Source organism: Athene cunicularia (assembly GCF_003259725.1).
Source record: "Athene cunicularia isolate RWA chromosome 3 unlocalized genomic scaffold, athCun1 chr3_part1, whole genome shotgun sequence".
Taxonomy (NCBI): Eukaryota; Metazoa; Chordata; class Aves; order Strigiformes; family Strigidae; genus Athene; species Athene cunicularia.
The window spans coordinates 75224507-75239222 of record NW_020799097.1 but is presented as its reverse complement, the minus strand read 5'-3'; the positions used below and the strand labels follow the sequence as shown (position 1 = coordinate 75239222).

The 14716-nt window shown below is 35.6% G+C and overlaps 1 protein-coding gene across 1 annotated transcript in view; it reads right to left on the bottom strand.

Moving 5' to 3' along the window:
* Nucleotides 1-14716, bottom strand: part of PACRG (parkin coregulated) — a 245266-nt gene that overhangs the window by 98974 nt on the left and 131576 nt on the right. The window contains exon 3 of the mRNA XM_026846070.1: nt 12119-12290. Within this exon, the coding sequence (XP_026701871.1) occupies nt 12119-12290 (172 nt within the window). The remainder of the gene's footprint in view (nt 1-12118; nt 12291-14716) is intronic.

Here is a 14716-nt window from a genome sequence, read left to right as displayed (position 1 = left end):
AAATAAATGTTCAGTAAGTACCATTTGGGGCCAATGGAATTGTACAACTGCAAGACAACCTGCAAAGGTTGACAACAGATACATTCTAGTACAACAATTAGTGTTTGTATGTTTGTATTCATTTATTTAATGATAATTTTATTCATTCAGCTAACAATTCCTTCTATTCTGAGAATCAGTACAATGAAACAAATGTTTATAGAAAAAAACCCCACAAAAAAACCTTGTAGGCTTTTTTTAAAAGACAAACATTATAGGAAAAAAAAAGAAAAGAAAGATTTTGTCTTTTCTACTTAGATTTTGCTCTTAGCTTTCAGTGTCATGCTTCTAATTTTATGACACCAGGACATTTCATAAATACCTTTTGTTTCTCTTCTGTTTTAATTTTACTAAAAGCAAGTGCTTTGCATTCTCTTTTGTAATTAAAAATGAGTCATGCTTGAAATATATATATTTTTTCTTTCTTGCAAAATTCCTCTAGTTATAAAACCTCCTCTGAAATTATGCAGCTGGAAGCAGTTGTCAAATTTGGTACGCTATTATATATTGGTCTAATTCTCTAGTGTTCTGCCCACTTACATAGGCATTTACATCATTGCACTGGGAAAGCAAAAACTGTAAAAGATAAGCTCGTATCCAACGCTATGTGTTTTATAACCACAGAAGTATATAAATATATGTATCAATATAATGTAAGTATAAGTACTTGGAAAAACTTATAGTAAAGAACACACTGAAATTTGAAGAGGAGTTACTAACAACTTCAAGAACTGCCTCTTCACACTGAAGTAATAGGATTCAGTATTTCTGGCACTAAGTTTTGTCAGTGCACAGGAATGCCGTTTCATAGGGAATGAAGTAGCATTCTCACATAGGAGCAATGTCAGTTTTTCCATCTCTTTAAGCAAATGCACTGTCCCCCACCTGCTTCTGCTTATTGCATGCCTGTCGAGTGTTAAAAATCAGAGCTAGATCTCCAGAGAAAGGCAGATTGGTTGTGTGAATGTGTAGAGACAACTCTTGAAAATCAACTAGTAAGTAACCTCCCTTCATGCCTCTTTGCATGCTTATGAACAGCACACTAAAACTACTGTTAAGCAACAGACAGGGAGACCAAATTTTAAAGGTATTGTAGTGCATCATAGGGTGATTTCAAGTAAAAGAAGTGTTGTTATATGAAAATACAGACTGAATTCCATACTTCTTACTTGCCAGTGCCTATTGTACTAATCAGGCTACATCTAATTTAATATTGTCTCTGAGCACAGTAATGGTGGACAGAAAATCCAACAATGCAGTATGTTCACGCTAAGTTCCAGCAAAGAGGTTGACTATTAGAAATTATGCTTTCATGGGTAGATGTAGTAAGGCTTCTTTAGCAAAGAGAGAGCCTCAGATACAATTTTAAAGATTAGGTCCAAATCCCAGGCAGGAAAATATTCTCTTAACAGAGGAACAGGCATTTTTCATTTTCTTAAAGGATTCACTGGAAGAGGAAGGTCTAGGGTTCCAACATACAGGTTTATTCATGACTAAATTGTCATACACAGAAATAGTAGCTAACTGAACTAATAGGGAAATTATTGTTAATACTAGTGATTTTCAACAGAAGTTATTATTTATACATACAAACATGAATGAATATTCGTATTAATTTGTATGAATGAATTCATACAAATATGAATAAAATTAATAATTCATACAAACACTAATAATTAAGGGACATAAAAATTAATCAATGACAGAAATCACAGCTTCTTAATCCTTAACCAACAAATTGTACCCACTTCCAGGAATAGTTATTCCTGACTGGAGAAGTTGTCCCAGAGGATGAGATCTTATTTTCAGGCATGCAGAGGGTATCACGTAAGTGGAAATGTCTGTTCAACCACCCCTGGGAAGAACTCTTCAGGTGATGGCTTCTAAAAGTTTTCACATTCTCCTGGTTTCAGAGTTCTGTCTTGTGCAGAGACAACCATGGTTTAAAGACTGTCCTAGTAAAGATTAATTCCTTAATAAAGTCAAGAGTGTGAATTATGCCTCATGACTAAGAAGGTGCTCCAATGAGTGCAGTGAACTGAACACATACTGAATCCAGAAGAATGTTTTCAAACAACAGCTCATCACAGAACCTGTCATGCAAGTGACCTTACATTTGAGTTGTGCTGCAGGGGTGCTTGCTGGAACTTTAAACAGTAATCCTGGCACTTGCATGATACAAAATCAGCTGGATACTTGTCCCACCTCCCTCAAAACAGGGGCATCCCATCCTCCATTTGACACGTAACACAAAAGACAGAATTTGGATCAAGATTTTGAGTGCTAAAGTGATGGATATGGTAGAATCAAACAGACTGCAGAATTTGAGCCTGAAGCCCTTCAAATCGCAGAAAACTGCTGTGTGTGTTAGGAAAACACTTGTAAATATCAAAAGTAAGATCAAATTGACTGCTGAACCGTTGTTATTATTATTAAATATTTGGACTGTGGCATGCATAGCAGTCTACCAGATCCTGGCTTGATTATATTAGGCACTGTATAAACATTTAATTAGAGACAGTCTCTGCCCCAAGGATACGTCAATTGCAAACATATGTTTATCTTTTAAAAATCTGGTAATTATTTTCTGTGTTCTACCACCATTGCAGACCATTCTCCCACATGAATCAAAGGAAGAAAATTTTAACGCAGTATATGAAATAAGTACATTTCAACATTTGAAAAAAGTCAGTGATATCTGGAAGTTAACAGAAATGGAAGGAAGTACTATCGTGTTTACGCAGGATAAAGCAGACCAGTTAAAACTCTTAGTACATACAGCTATATATTCCTAAAGAAGGAAATATGCAAAATATGCAAAGTATCCCAATCTGAAAGCATGCTACTATACCTTTGACTCTTGACCTACAAGTCTGCTGTATAACATGGAAAATCACAATAACAGCAAAGTGAATGTCGGGTTTGCTTCTCAGTTAAAGATAACTTTCCACTCCCTAAGAGGTTTTTAGAGGAATCCCCTCACTCAGTGGTATATATTTCCCTTTGGTCATCTAGTCTACATGCTATCACTGTACATTTCTCTTATGAAGCAACTTTAAAAAAAATGCCAACCCAATAAACTGACTCTGTTGCTTGGTAGTTCTGATGTTTTCTCCTTTAATGTAGATAAACTTGACAATTTTGCATGTCATTAGGATACACACTTTTCCAAGAGACCCTCCAGTTTAAATAATTGTTCAGTGCAAGTATATAATGAATTACTTACTTCAGACATATTTTATTTTGTACTACTACAGTTTTTCCAAACAAGTATTTTCTGAAGTTCACCATAACTTTCTTTAAAAAAAAAAATAATTTTAAAATGTGCTGGTTATTAAAGCTTGTTAGCAATGAGCTGATATACAATACCAATTCATCGACAGCCTCATTAAATTTTACTGGCAATTGATGTAAATTTAGAATTTTCTTTTGATAACTTCATTTAAGAGCAGAGACTTTTCTTAAGATACATGCTACTTGTTTGCTTATTCCTTTAGACAAAAGCATCTTACCTATGAGGCAATAGAAATTATTATTTTAAAACATTCGAGTCTTTTCCTGGAGCAACAGTTCCAACATCTCAAAGAAAAAGATCTAGAAACTATGTAAGCTGGTATTTTTTTATCTTTATGTGGCAGTTTGGAAAATCCTATCTCAGTCTCAGATGTTGTCTATAATAGTAGCCACAGTTCTTATCTTTGGGATTGATAAATTTTAGAAGTCAGGAAACATGACAGAACTACTCCCAGTATACAATGGATCTTTTCCATGACACAATGTATTTTCACAGAAGAGATCAAATCAGAATGTTCTTCTCCATATAGCACGTTGATAGCCGCCTAAACTTTGAAGAATCCGATTAGATTCCCCAAACTTCCATCTCTTCTCTAAATAGTAAAGTTTAGATTTTGGTAGTTCTATTTAAAGTTATATTGATATTTTAATTATCTTTAATTTGAACTGGCCTTTAATTACATTGAACCCCCTTTTCAAATACACCTGTGAATCTATCTTTTGAAATGCACTGACAATTTCCATTTTCTGTTTAGGTCTCACAACCAAAGATGATAACCAATTTAATTGGCATTCATATCTCCTCCCTGTACTCCCCCACCCCTCCACCCCTGCCCCAATTGGTAAATGAGGCACCTCTTCTAGAAAACTCTTTGCCTGAAGAAGAACAAGATACATAGAGCAGGTCTCCTGCAGGATGACAAGCACTCAGGATAGAGATGCTTCAATTGTTGTGATCTACTTAATCTTGTTGACCAAGGGCTTCTTTTCCTAAATTCACAGTCAGGTTTAAGAAACTGCTAACATGAAGTGTTCTCAAAATGCAATTGAGTAAAGTGACACATACTTCTTTTACAGAGAATTTTGTCCACAACTTTCAAAAGGCATTACACTTAACTACCTGAACTGATATAATGGAAGTATTATGTTAATTTTACAGAACAGTAATGAAGGCTGTTACAAAACACAGTGTTTCAATCAAGAGTGAATAAAAACCAGAATAACAACCTTGTGTTCTGTACTTCTTAGAAGTCAGGTAAGAACCTGATACAATTTACTATACAGATGTACAGATATTTCTTCCAGCACAACTGAAAAAGTGATGTGTTGCAGTGAGGTGATGAGAAGGAGGAATAAGGGGTAAGGCATGAACATCATAGGCCAATTTTGTCATCACCATCTTTGCCCTGTAAAATCAAAGCCTAAGGCACAGAAAAGGCTAAGATCCATAATCGTATCATTGATACTTGCAAGAAACATCTTCATATGGAAGAGAAGGCCAGTAGCTTTTTTTCAGTTTTAGTTGTGTTCGTAATTGTAGTTTTTTACTAGATCAGCACATATAAAACTTGAATTATATTAACATTTGCAGGCCTTGTTTAATTAACTAGTGTAAAGAATACAGCAAGAACAAAGTCCCAAAAACCTTCTCAGTGACTAGGCCAGTTTACAGAGTTTCCATCTATTCGTAGATGTACGTTTACTCCCCTGTTCTGCCTCAAGCTACTAAACTGTGAGTACCCATCCTCTCAATGAAAACAGTGTTGTTATCAATGAAACATGACACCATTCTTTAAAAAGATTTCAGGAAAAATCTGGGGAACCAAAAACCGGTAATACTGGCATCTGTACTGTAGAAATTAATATTGTGTTCTAAGTGTATTGTAGGTCCTTGAAGAAGGAGAAAGTGGACAAGAAAAGCCAGTCTGTCTCACATCTGTGCTCAGCAAGATTGTGAAGTGGATCCTCCTGGAAACTATGTTGGGGCACAGGGAAAATAAGAAGGTTACTGGTGACAGCCAACATGGCTTCACTAAGCCTGATGGATTTGGTGGCCTTCTATGACAGGATTACAAATTTGCTCGTTAAGGAAAGAGCAACTACCTGGACTTGTGTAAAGCATTTGACACTGTCCTTTATGACACCCTTGTCTCTAAATTGGAGAGACATGGATTTGCTGGATGGACCACTCAGTGGATAAGGATTTGGCTGAATGGTCACACTCAAAGAGTTGCAGTCAGTGGCTCGATTTCCAAGTGGAGATCAGTGACGAGTGGCGTTCCTCAGGGGTTGGTGTTGGGGCTGGTGCTGTTTAACATCTGTGTTGGTGACATGGACAGTGGGACTGAGTGCACCCTCAGCAAGTTTGCCGATGATGCCAAGCTGTGTGGTGTGGTTGACACGCTGGAGGGAAGGGATGTGCCATCCAGAGGGGCCTGGACAGGCTGGAGAGGTGGGCCCATGAGAGCCTCATAAAGTTCAACAAGTGCAAGTGCAAAGTCCTGCACACAGGTCAGGGAAGTTCCAAGCACAAATACAGGCTGAGAGATGAGTGGACCGAGAGCAGCACTGCAGAGAAGGACTTGGGGGTATTAGTGGGTGGAAAACTGACTATCAGATAGCAATGTGGGTTTGCAGCCCAGAAAGCCAACTGCTCCTGGGTTACATCAAGAGAAGTGTGACCAGCAGGTTGAGGGAGGAGATTCTCTCCCTCTACTCTGCTCTACTCTCATAAGACCCCACCTGAGCCCTGTGCCCAGCTCTGGGGCCCCCAACATAAGAAGCACATGGACCAGAGGAGGTCACAGACCAAGCAGGTCCAGAGGAGGCCATGAAGATGATCAGGGGACTGGAGCACCTCCCCTATGAGGATGGGCTGAGAGAGTTGGGGTTGTTCAGCCTGGAGAAGAGAAGTCTCCGGGGAGACCTCATTGCAGCCTTCCAGTACTTAAAGGAGGCTACAGGAAAGATGGGGAGGGACTCTTCATCAGGGAGTGTAGTGACAGGACAAGGGGTAACAGTTTTAAACTGAGAGAGGGCAGATTTAGATTAGATGTAAGGAAGAAATTCTTCACTGTGAGGGCAGTGAAACACTGGCACAGGTTGCCCAGAGAAGCTGTGGCTGCCCCTCCCTGGCAGTGTTCAGGCCAGGCTGGACGGGGCTTTGAGCAACCTGGTCTAGTGGAAGGTGTCCCTGCCCATGACAGGGGGGTGGAACTAGGGGATCATTAAGGTCCCTTCCAACCCAAACCAGTCTATGATTCATTCTAATATGGTTTTCTTTTTTACTGAAAGGCAAGGTCCCTCGCTGAAGGCTTTTGAAACACTTAACTGCCATGGTTTCTATATAAATAAATAAATAAATAATTGTTTAGAGATAGGAAATGAGGGCTACAATAAATGGCCACAGAGGAGGAGTATCACTAGTAGAGCCTTGCAGGAATCTGAGCTGAAGTTCATGTTTTTCAGTAGATTCATAGGTGATTTGGAAGAGAAGTTTACTAATGATAACAAAGTTTTCTGATGATGCCAAGTTACTCCAGGTGCCAAAGTTAAGGGCTCACTCTGAAAAACTGCAGAAGGACTTTACAGCACAGAATGACTGGGTGATAAAATGGCAAATGAAATTCAGTAGTAATAAATGTTAAATATTAATAAATTAATAAATTCAGGAGAGAACAGTTCTAACTCCAAAAGTGAGAGATGTTAATTGCAGATTTAACTTTCCAAACAAGGGTGAGCTTTATCTCTATTGAATGAGAAATACTTTTTCTCCTCATAGACAGGAATAAAGAGGAGTAAAAACGAATCCAGTTTCTATACTATTTAAAACTACCTGAAATGACCAGTTTTGACTGGTGGAATCTAACATAAGCCTTGTAATTGCAGTCACTTGTACTGGTTGATGGGAACCTGCAGGGGAGAAATGCTTTGGTATTTAAGAATCAAGACAATTTTTTTTTTTTGAAAATGAGACTTTTGCCTTCTTTAAAAGCATTTTAAGTCTTTAAAAACTAGTTTGTTTAGTTATTTTTCAGTCTGTGATCTTAACAACCAGAACTGGTTCTCAAGAGCAACAGTCAGTCAGGAGGAACAATTCCATTCAAGGTTTAATTTACTTTCTGTAGATGACAGAAATCAATTTACATGATTTGCAGAAAAAAACTCCCCACAAACCAAAAAACTACAGCCCAAAACCCCATATTTATTCCATAAAAAAATTTAAGCATTCTGTGAAATAAGAAAGTATTTAATTACTACTAAATACTCAAATACAGTGAAAATATATGAGGAGAAATAGAAATATAAATGTGCTTAGAACAATTGCTAGCAAGAGGTTCAACTTTACTTACGTAAATGCAAGTGACACTGATTTGACATTAAATGGGAATTAACTACACTGTTATCTAAGATAACAATCCACATTTTACATTTAAATAGAACATGGAGAATAAGAAAACAGAAACCAGTTTAATTTAGAAATTTTTTAAAAATTAAAAAGGACACTGTAGGTGACACTGAGAGAGGACCATGCTTTGCATTTCCCTGTATCTGAGTCAGAAAAAATCTGTTTCCCTTAATGAAACATTTTCAACAAAGTTTAAGGTATCCTTGATCTACTGTGTCACAGAACAGATTTTTAACAGTATGGAAAAAGACTCAAAAGTAAAACCAGTATTTCTTAGGATGGAGATTATTATTTTTGGACTCAATCAGAAATTCTGGTCTGCTGACTGCAACTGTGTACAAACAATGATTCTATCTAAATTCCAATTGAAATGCAAAGATGTGAGCTTTAGTGGCTTCTAGGACTAAATTCAGATTGCCTATGTGTCCATTTTAGGATTCACAGTACAGAACAAAAAGGATTCTAGCAAGTGCATGATCCAAGATGCTTAAGTGTTTAATTTCACATTATTTTCTTCATTAGTAAAGCTAGATGAAGATGTTCCTACTGATCATCTCATTTATTCCAACTTCTGTATTATTTTGTACTGTTCCTTCATTTATGACAGTGCAGCTATAAACTAGACCATTGAAACGACCGGAGTTTAAAAGTAATACCACTCTGATAATATTTTGGTTTTATTTTAGGTTTGGTTTTGGTTTTCGTTTTTTGATTGTTGTGGTGTTTTTTGGTTTTGTTTTTGTTTTTTTAATCCATCTAGAACTGAGATTCACTGAGTTGCTCCCCAAACAATTAAATTAGCAAAAGTCAGTTGCAATGAACTGGAGCATGGGAGCTGGAACGACTGGTCACTTTGTGTGTGAAGGGCTTGGAAACTCCTACAGCTATGTTGCCAGCAAAGAAAATATAAATGGTAGTATATTCATTGCCTTTGAAAGGAGAGGAGGTGCTTCCACACATGGTATTGGATGTCCCTGACGTTACTCTGGCAAAGGTGTAGAAACTTTCTGTCCCCTTAGTCTGCATGCATGTCTCATTGAATCAGAAAATTAAGTTGCGGAAGCCTAATGAAAGCAAGTGAAAGGACTTAAGGCTTTTCTGATCTGGGATTTGTTAAGGCAAGTGTAATATTAAAAGCAATAATTTGCACAGAAAAAATGAGTATCAAAAGGAATTTTACATTTCCATAATGACCACACAGAATTTAGAACAGGAGTTTTCTATTGACAAGTACATGGTGCATTAGGCATCTCTCACCCTCACACACTTTTCTGGCTATTCCTGGCTGGCTATAGGCAATGGTAGGCTACAAGTGAGCTTTAAGATACATTAGTCATAGTGGGGCCAGACAGATCTCTCCCCTAAAAATAAGGGAATTCTCATGTGATCTACAGGCAGCTTTTCTTGCCACCCCAGGGCTGTGTGTCTGGGTTCTGTTCTGCTCTCTGCCGCCAATGCAGTTTGGGGTGTGGGGCAAAATTTGCCTCCTTCTACCTCTTTACCTGTCTGCACAACGAAAATAATGATACAGATCTTTCTGGCAAAGAAAATATTCATCTGTGTGTTGAACACCAGAACTTTCATAACACCTCTACAAAGTACTTTGCTATTGGCCATATATTTCAATTTATGAATCTTTGCTCTAGTTTAAATACCTCAGACAATGGGATTGCCTACACCTTCAGTGAAAGGAAGTAAAAAGTCTTAACACTTTAAAGTATGCACATTTTCTGATTTTGCTTTTTTTTTTTAGTTGGATTCCTTACAAGTCTGACATATACAGGTGATTTGTTTTTCCTGATTTTTATGTCATGCAATTTATAAACTATTTTATCATGTTTTGCTACTGCAAGGCACAATATATTTTGAATTTTTATTTTGAGAAATCAAAATATATTTTGAACATTTTTCTCTTTGAAAAATCAATGCCTCCAACCTGAGATAATTTTTCTTCCTCTGAATTTCAAAAAAAAAGGATGCCTTTCAATATGACAATCAAAAATAAGCAATTATTTTGCAACTAAATAGCATTCTTCCATATTATTTTAGTCATATTTCAAGTATTTTAGTAATGGAACTGGACCTGGTAATTTCAGCTGTTTGCCTTTTGTTAGTATAACCAGAATAATATTCGTTGAAAGGATTTGGGAAATACAGTAACCCACATCCATGAAGTAGTATAATTTTCCTCTTTAATGATATAGTGTTCAAAAGTGTGAACTTTAAGCAAGGCTGGGTGGAGGATAGATTTCTCCTTAAATCATTTAAATATAATAGAGATTTCTAATATTTAACTTAAAATGCTTTTAGAGAGTAGCTCTTTACTAATGTTTTCCGTTGATCAACATGTTGCTTTTAAAAGCATTCTATCTGTGGAGTTATTTTTCCGTCTCTCTTTTATCCCTTTACCCTCCATCATATATATATTACCTTGCCTAACAATCAATTGATTCACTCTTTCACAGTGGAAATATGGTAGTGGTCTAGAAGAAGACTGGTTAATCAGATATAACTCACCCAGTGGGACACTTTAGCGACAGTAATATGTGTAAAACATATCTGAGTTTATTGTGGATGCAGCTGAGTCACAGAAACGTATATCTCTGACTACACTACTATATCACACTGTCACAGCAAATTTAAAAACTCTTAGAAGTACATACTTTCAGATTGCTTGGGATGGCAGTGTCTTTTTTTAGTATTAGTATGTCTTTAATTAGGAAGAAGACTTTATCACTGATAATACTTTGATTCTTCACACATTAAAGCCAACACAGAACCTTTTTAAATAAAAAAAAAAGGCATTGTACAATAAAATAAACCTGAACCAACAGCTAGCAGATCCTTGAATGTGTTCCAGCATCATAAATTATGACGTGATTTAAAAGACTGTATATCAAACCCATATAAATATCCTTACCTAGCAGTCTCTTTCTAATGCTAAAAGCTTTGTAACAGCTAAAGCTTCCAAGTAATTACTTCTAAGCTAGATTCTGGTCTCAGCAAGACTTTTAAATCCTAACTGAGTAGCTCCTGTCATAAACTTAAAGTCTTCTCTGAAGAAATTATTTCAACTTAAAAAAAAAAAAAAAAAAGATACTACTATAAATATATTTGGGTGGTGTTGGAAATACAGCTTTAAATAAATGACATGATTCCTCTCTTTATGTGCTTCCCTTTTAGAAAGAAAAACCCGTAACATTGTTTTCAAAACCTTTCACAAGTGTCACTTACGGAGTAACCATTCTGAATATTATATATTCTTTTTGTAATTTTCAAAATCTACAGTAAGATAATGATATCTATAATTAATTTTTTTAAATAGGAAACTGAATGAAAAAATGAAAATTTTCACCCTTCCAACACTCTCATTTCAGTATTATCAGAATCCAAACTACATTCTCTTTCCCCTTTTCCAAAACTGTATTTGACTCTTAAATCTGTAAAACAAATACAGTGACTCTGTTTTGTTGTGTATTAGCATGGATGCTAAATCATCCCAGGAAAATAGGACAAAGGACAGCAATGACACCATTACTGATCAACAACAAAACAGAAGCCAAGTTTAACAAATATGAGCATTTGTTAGTATAGGTGTAGCATGCAGACTTAAGAATCGTAATACCTAACTGCAGAAGGATAATGGTTCAGAATAGTATCTCCTTGAAGCACACTTTTAAAGAAACAAAAAAGGACAAAATAGTATCCTTGGAAACACCAGGTGTTTCAAGAAGTTTTAGATTTAGTGGTATTACACTTGTATTAAAATAATTTATTACTTTTCACATAATTTTTCAACAAAAAACCCTATGTTCAAATATATAAAAACTTCAAAATCAATATATTTTTAAATGCCAGAATTTTACATATCACTTTAATTTGTCAGGCAGAACTCCCAATTTGAATAGATATATGTATATGCAAAGTAATGAGAATGATGATAGAAAAGATATCTAGTGAATAAATATAAGAGAACTGTGGAGTAAATAAAATGGCAGAAAGAAACATAATTCCCTAAGCTTCGTCTGTTGATTTCTCCTGTCATTTTAGATGAAATGGTTAATACAGTAATGGATTTACATAATAAATATACAAAATCAGTTAAGAAAATGTCACTTCATATTTCCAAAAACCAAGAGCCACATTGTAATAAGAAAAACACTAACCAGACAGTCTATTCTTCTAGATTACTGAAGGTACCAGGTGACTGAAGGCATAGGCCTTCTGGTCTTACACCCTACAATTTAGTCACATTTGCAATAATCTCCATGAAATATACAGCCTGTCATGTTTTATTGCTTAATTATCAACTTGTCAAAAATCTACACTATATAAATGCATTTTTAGGTTTGTTTTTTTCCCCACATGCTCACCTACTTTTTATTGGGATAATGAGCTGAGGAATGACAGGAAGAATCTTGTTTCCACCATGTTCCAGCATGTCATGGATTCCTTGACGAGCAAAAAACTCATATGGAAATGTCATTTCACAAAGCCCATCAAAAAACAAAGGCAGGTAGTAATGATAGTCCAGCTTTTCAATCTCTATCTGAAAATACAAAATAAATAAACAAATAAATGCAATTTTTCAATAATAATACAATAGGATTTGGCCAACAGATAACTCATGCCATCTACATGGGTATGTTTAGCAAATAATTTTATTTTTTATCACTGCAGAATATCATTAAGTCTCAAATATGGTTTATGGCCAAATATCAAAATCCAGAAATATTAGACCTAAAGAACAGAATTAAGATGAATATGCTCATATATATTTTCGCTTTTTGATGTCAGTAACAGATTCTGATATTCTTGATTGAACACTTTTCTTTGTAAGTTACCCATGGGAATCAAATCAGTCATTTTAAGAATAATGTTCTGTTTATTTCAGAAAAATCTGATCTTTACATCTTCACTTGGACACTCAAAAGAATCAATAAGAGAAAGAATCCTGTAACCAAAAAATATGCAGCATGGCACAAATATTTGTACAGAATTCCCAACTTTCTAGAATTTTGACCTAATTTTATTTCCAATTAATTTTAGGAGCAGTATGCTAAAGAAATTTCATGGGTCTCTATTGTGAAAAAAAGGCAGAGAAATTTGGTACCTATTTCTAATAGGAATCTCCCTCCCATTCTAAAATACAAAGTGCACTACTTTTCCAAAGTTAGAGACTTTGTAAGGGATTTTGCACTCTATCCTAGTTTTTCTCCTTTTTCCTTCTTTTACCCATCAGCACTCTGATGCTACATATACCCAGGACAGACAGAGAGAACCAGAAGTTGTTTGCTTTCAGCCTGTCAAAGCTCTGAATACAGCTAAGAAGTAACTCAACAGCAAAGCACTTTCTCTGAACAGAGTATGATCCTCAAAATCACTTGAAGATCAATTAATCTCTTTAGGCATCCACTTCCATCTTTAAAACACTACTTAGCTGCTACCCTAGTTTTTCAGCAAGCTTATATTTTGGAATTGGATAGATGCTTCCACCTTCACACCTAATAAGCTTTGTCACACAGACCAAGCTGAAGCTCCAAATATCCTAAAAAAATTTGTCAGGTTAAGCAAACAAATATCCAGCCCTTGATTTGGGGCCAATAATCACATTCTCACTTGAATTGTTGAAGAATACTCTGAAATAAAGAAGCCAAGAACTGAACTTGGGTTTTACACTTCTTGGGTAAATCCCATAGTCACCAAGCAGCAGACATACATCCTCTGTTTCCAACCATGATTCATTTTTCCTCCCTTCTTGACTCCGAGTAGATCTGAATCCTCTTCTTGTGCATCTCAGCACTGACTTGACCGCTTCAATCTTTGATGTTGAAACTGATCCATCCACAATAAATGAAGATTAATTGGAACAGACACTTGAAAATAAGTCTTTTACATTTGCTGTGAGCATCTCACCATTGGCAGACGTAGCACCAATTACATACTTACATAGTCTCACGTACACAGATTGTTATAGGAGACTAAAAAGAACAATTGCATCATGGTTATTCACCTGTGTGAATGAAATCAAGTCCCAGTAATGAACCATGAGGAAGAAGGAATAAATGAAACCTACATTTCTTGTTTTCACAGCATCAAATATGATGGCTTATCTGTAATTTTTGTTCACTGGCTTCTTGTTTCACAGGGGGAAATGCCTTTATCAGATGCCTTTAGGGTTCATATCCCAGGGTCAGTTTGTAAGAAAGTTCAAAAATAACTATGCCAAGCAACCACATATGAAGATCTTTACAAAACAAAAATCAAAAGATATTTAAATTCCTAAAGTGATGGGGTTTGTATTTCTTCAGGACTTTCAGCTTGCTACAGACAATACTTGTGAGATGGTAAAAGAAGTCTGCCCACAAAGTCACAAAGAACAGAAGACAGCAATATAGCAACTACAAACTTCAGGTGACAAGTGTAAGTCAGAGGTCAAATTGTTCATTACAGCAAGAAACCTGCATGAGGTAAGAAGAGGCTAGGTGGCTAAAAAATCATTGACAAAAAAGCATGACCAAGAAGAAACAATTTTTTCCTGTTGTCTGTCAATAGGACAGTAAGACATCCTTTGATATTTTTCTTTTTAAATTTTAATTTGTAGTTTATAATATTATTAGATTTCATTTTTTGTTTTTTGAATGTTCTAGTTTCATAAAATCAAAACCAAAACCTACAACAGCTAGTTGTGTCTGGGAAAGCTTTAGGTGTGAAAAAGAGAGAAACAATTAGTATTTTTTTTTTTTTTTTTTTTGTGTTTCACAAGGAAAAACATCTTTATTAGATTATGTCTTTTTTTCTTGTTTTTTAGAATTCATTCCATACATGGATTTTTGACAACTCTTTCAAAATTACCAACTATTTCTAGGGAAAAATATCTTTGATGGATGTACATCCATGTTTAGATTACTGAATCAAGATATGCAACTATTTTGCTCAAAATATATATAGTAGAATCTTTCATTTGTTTTCTCT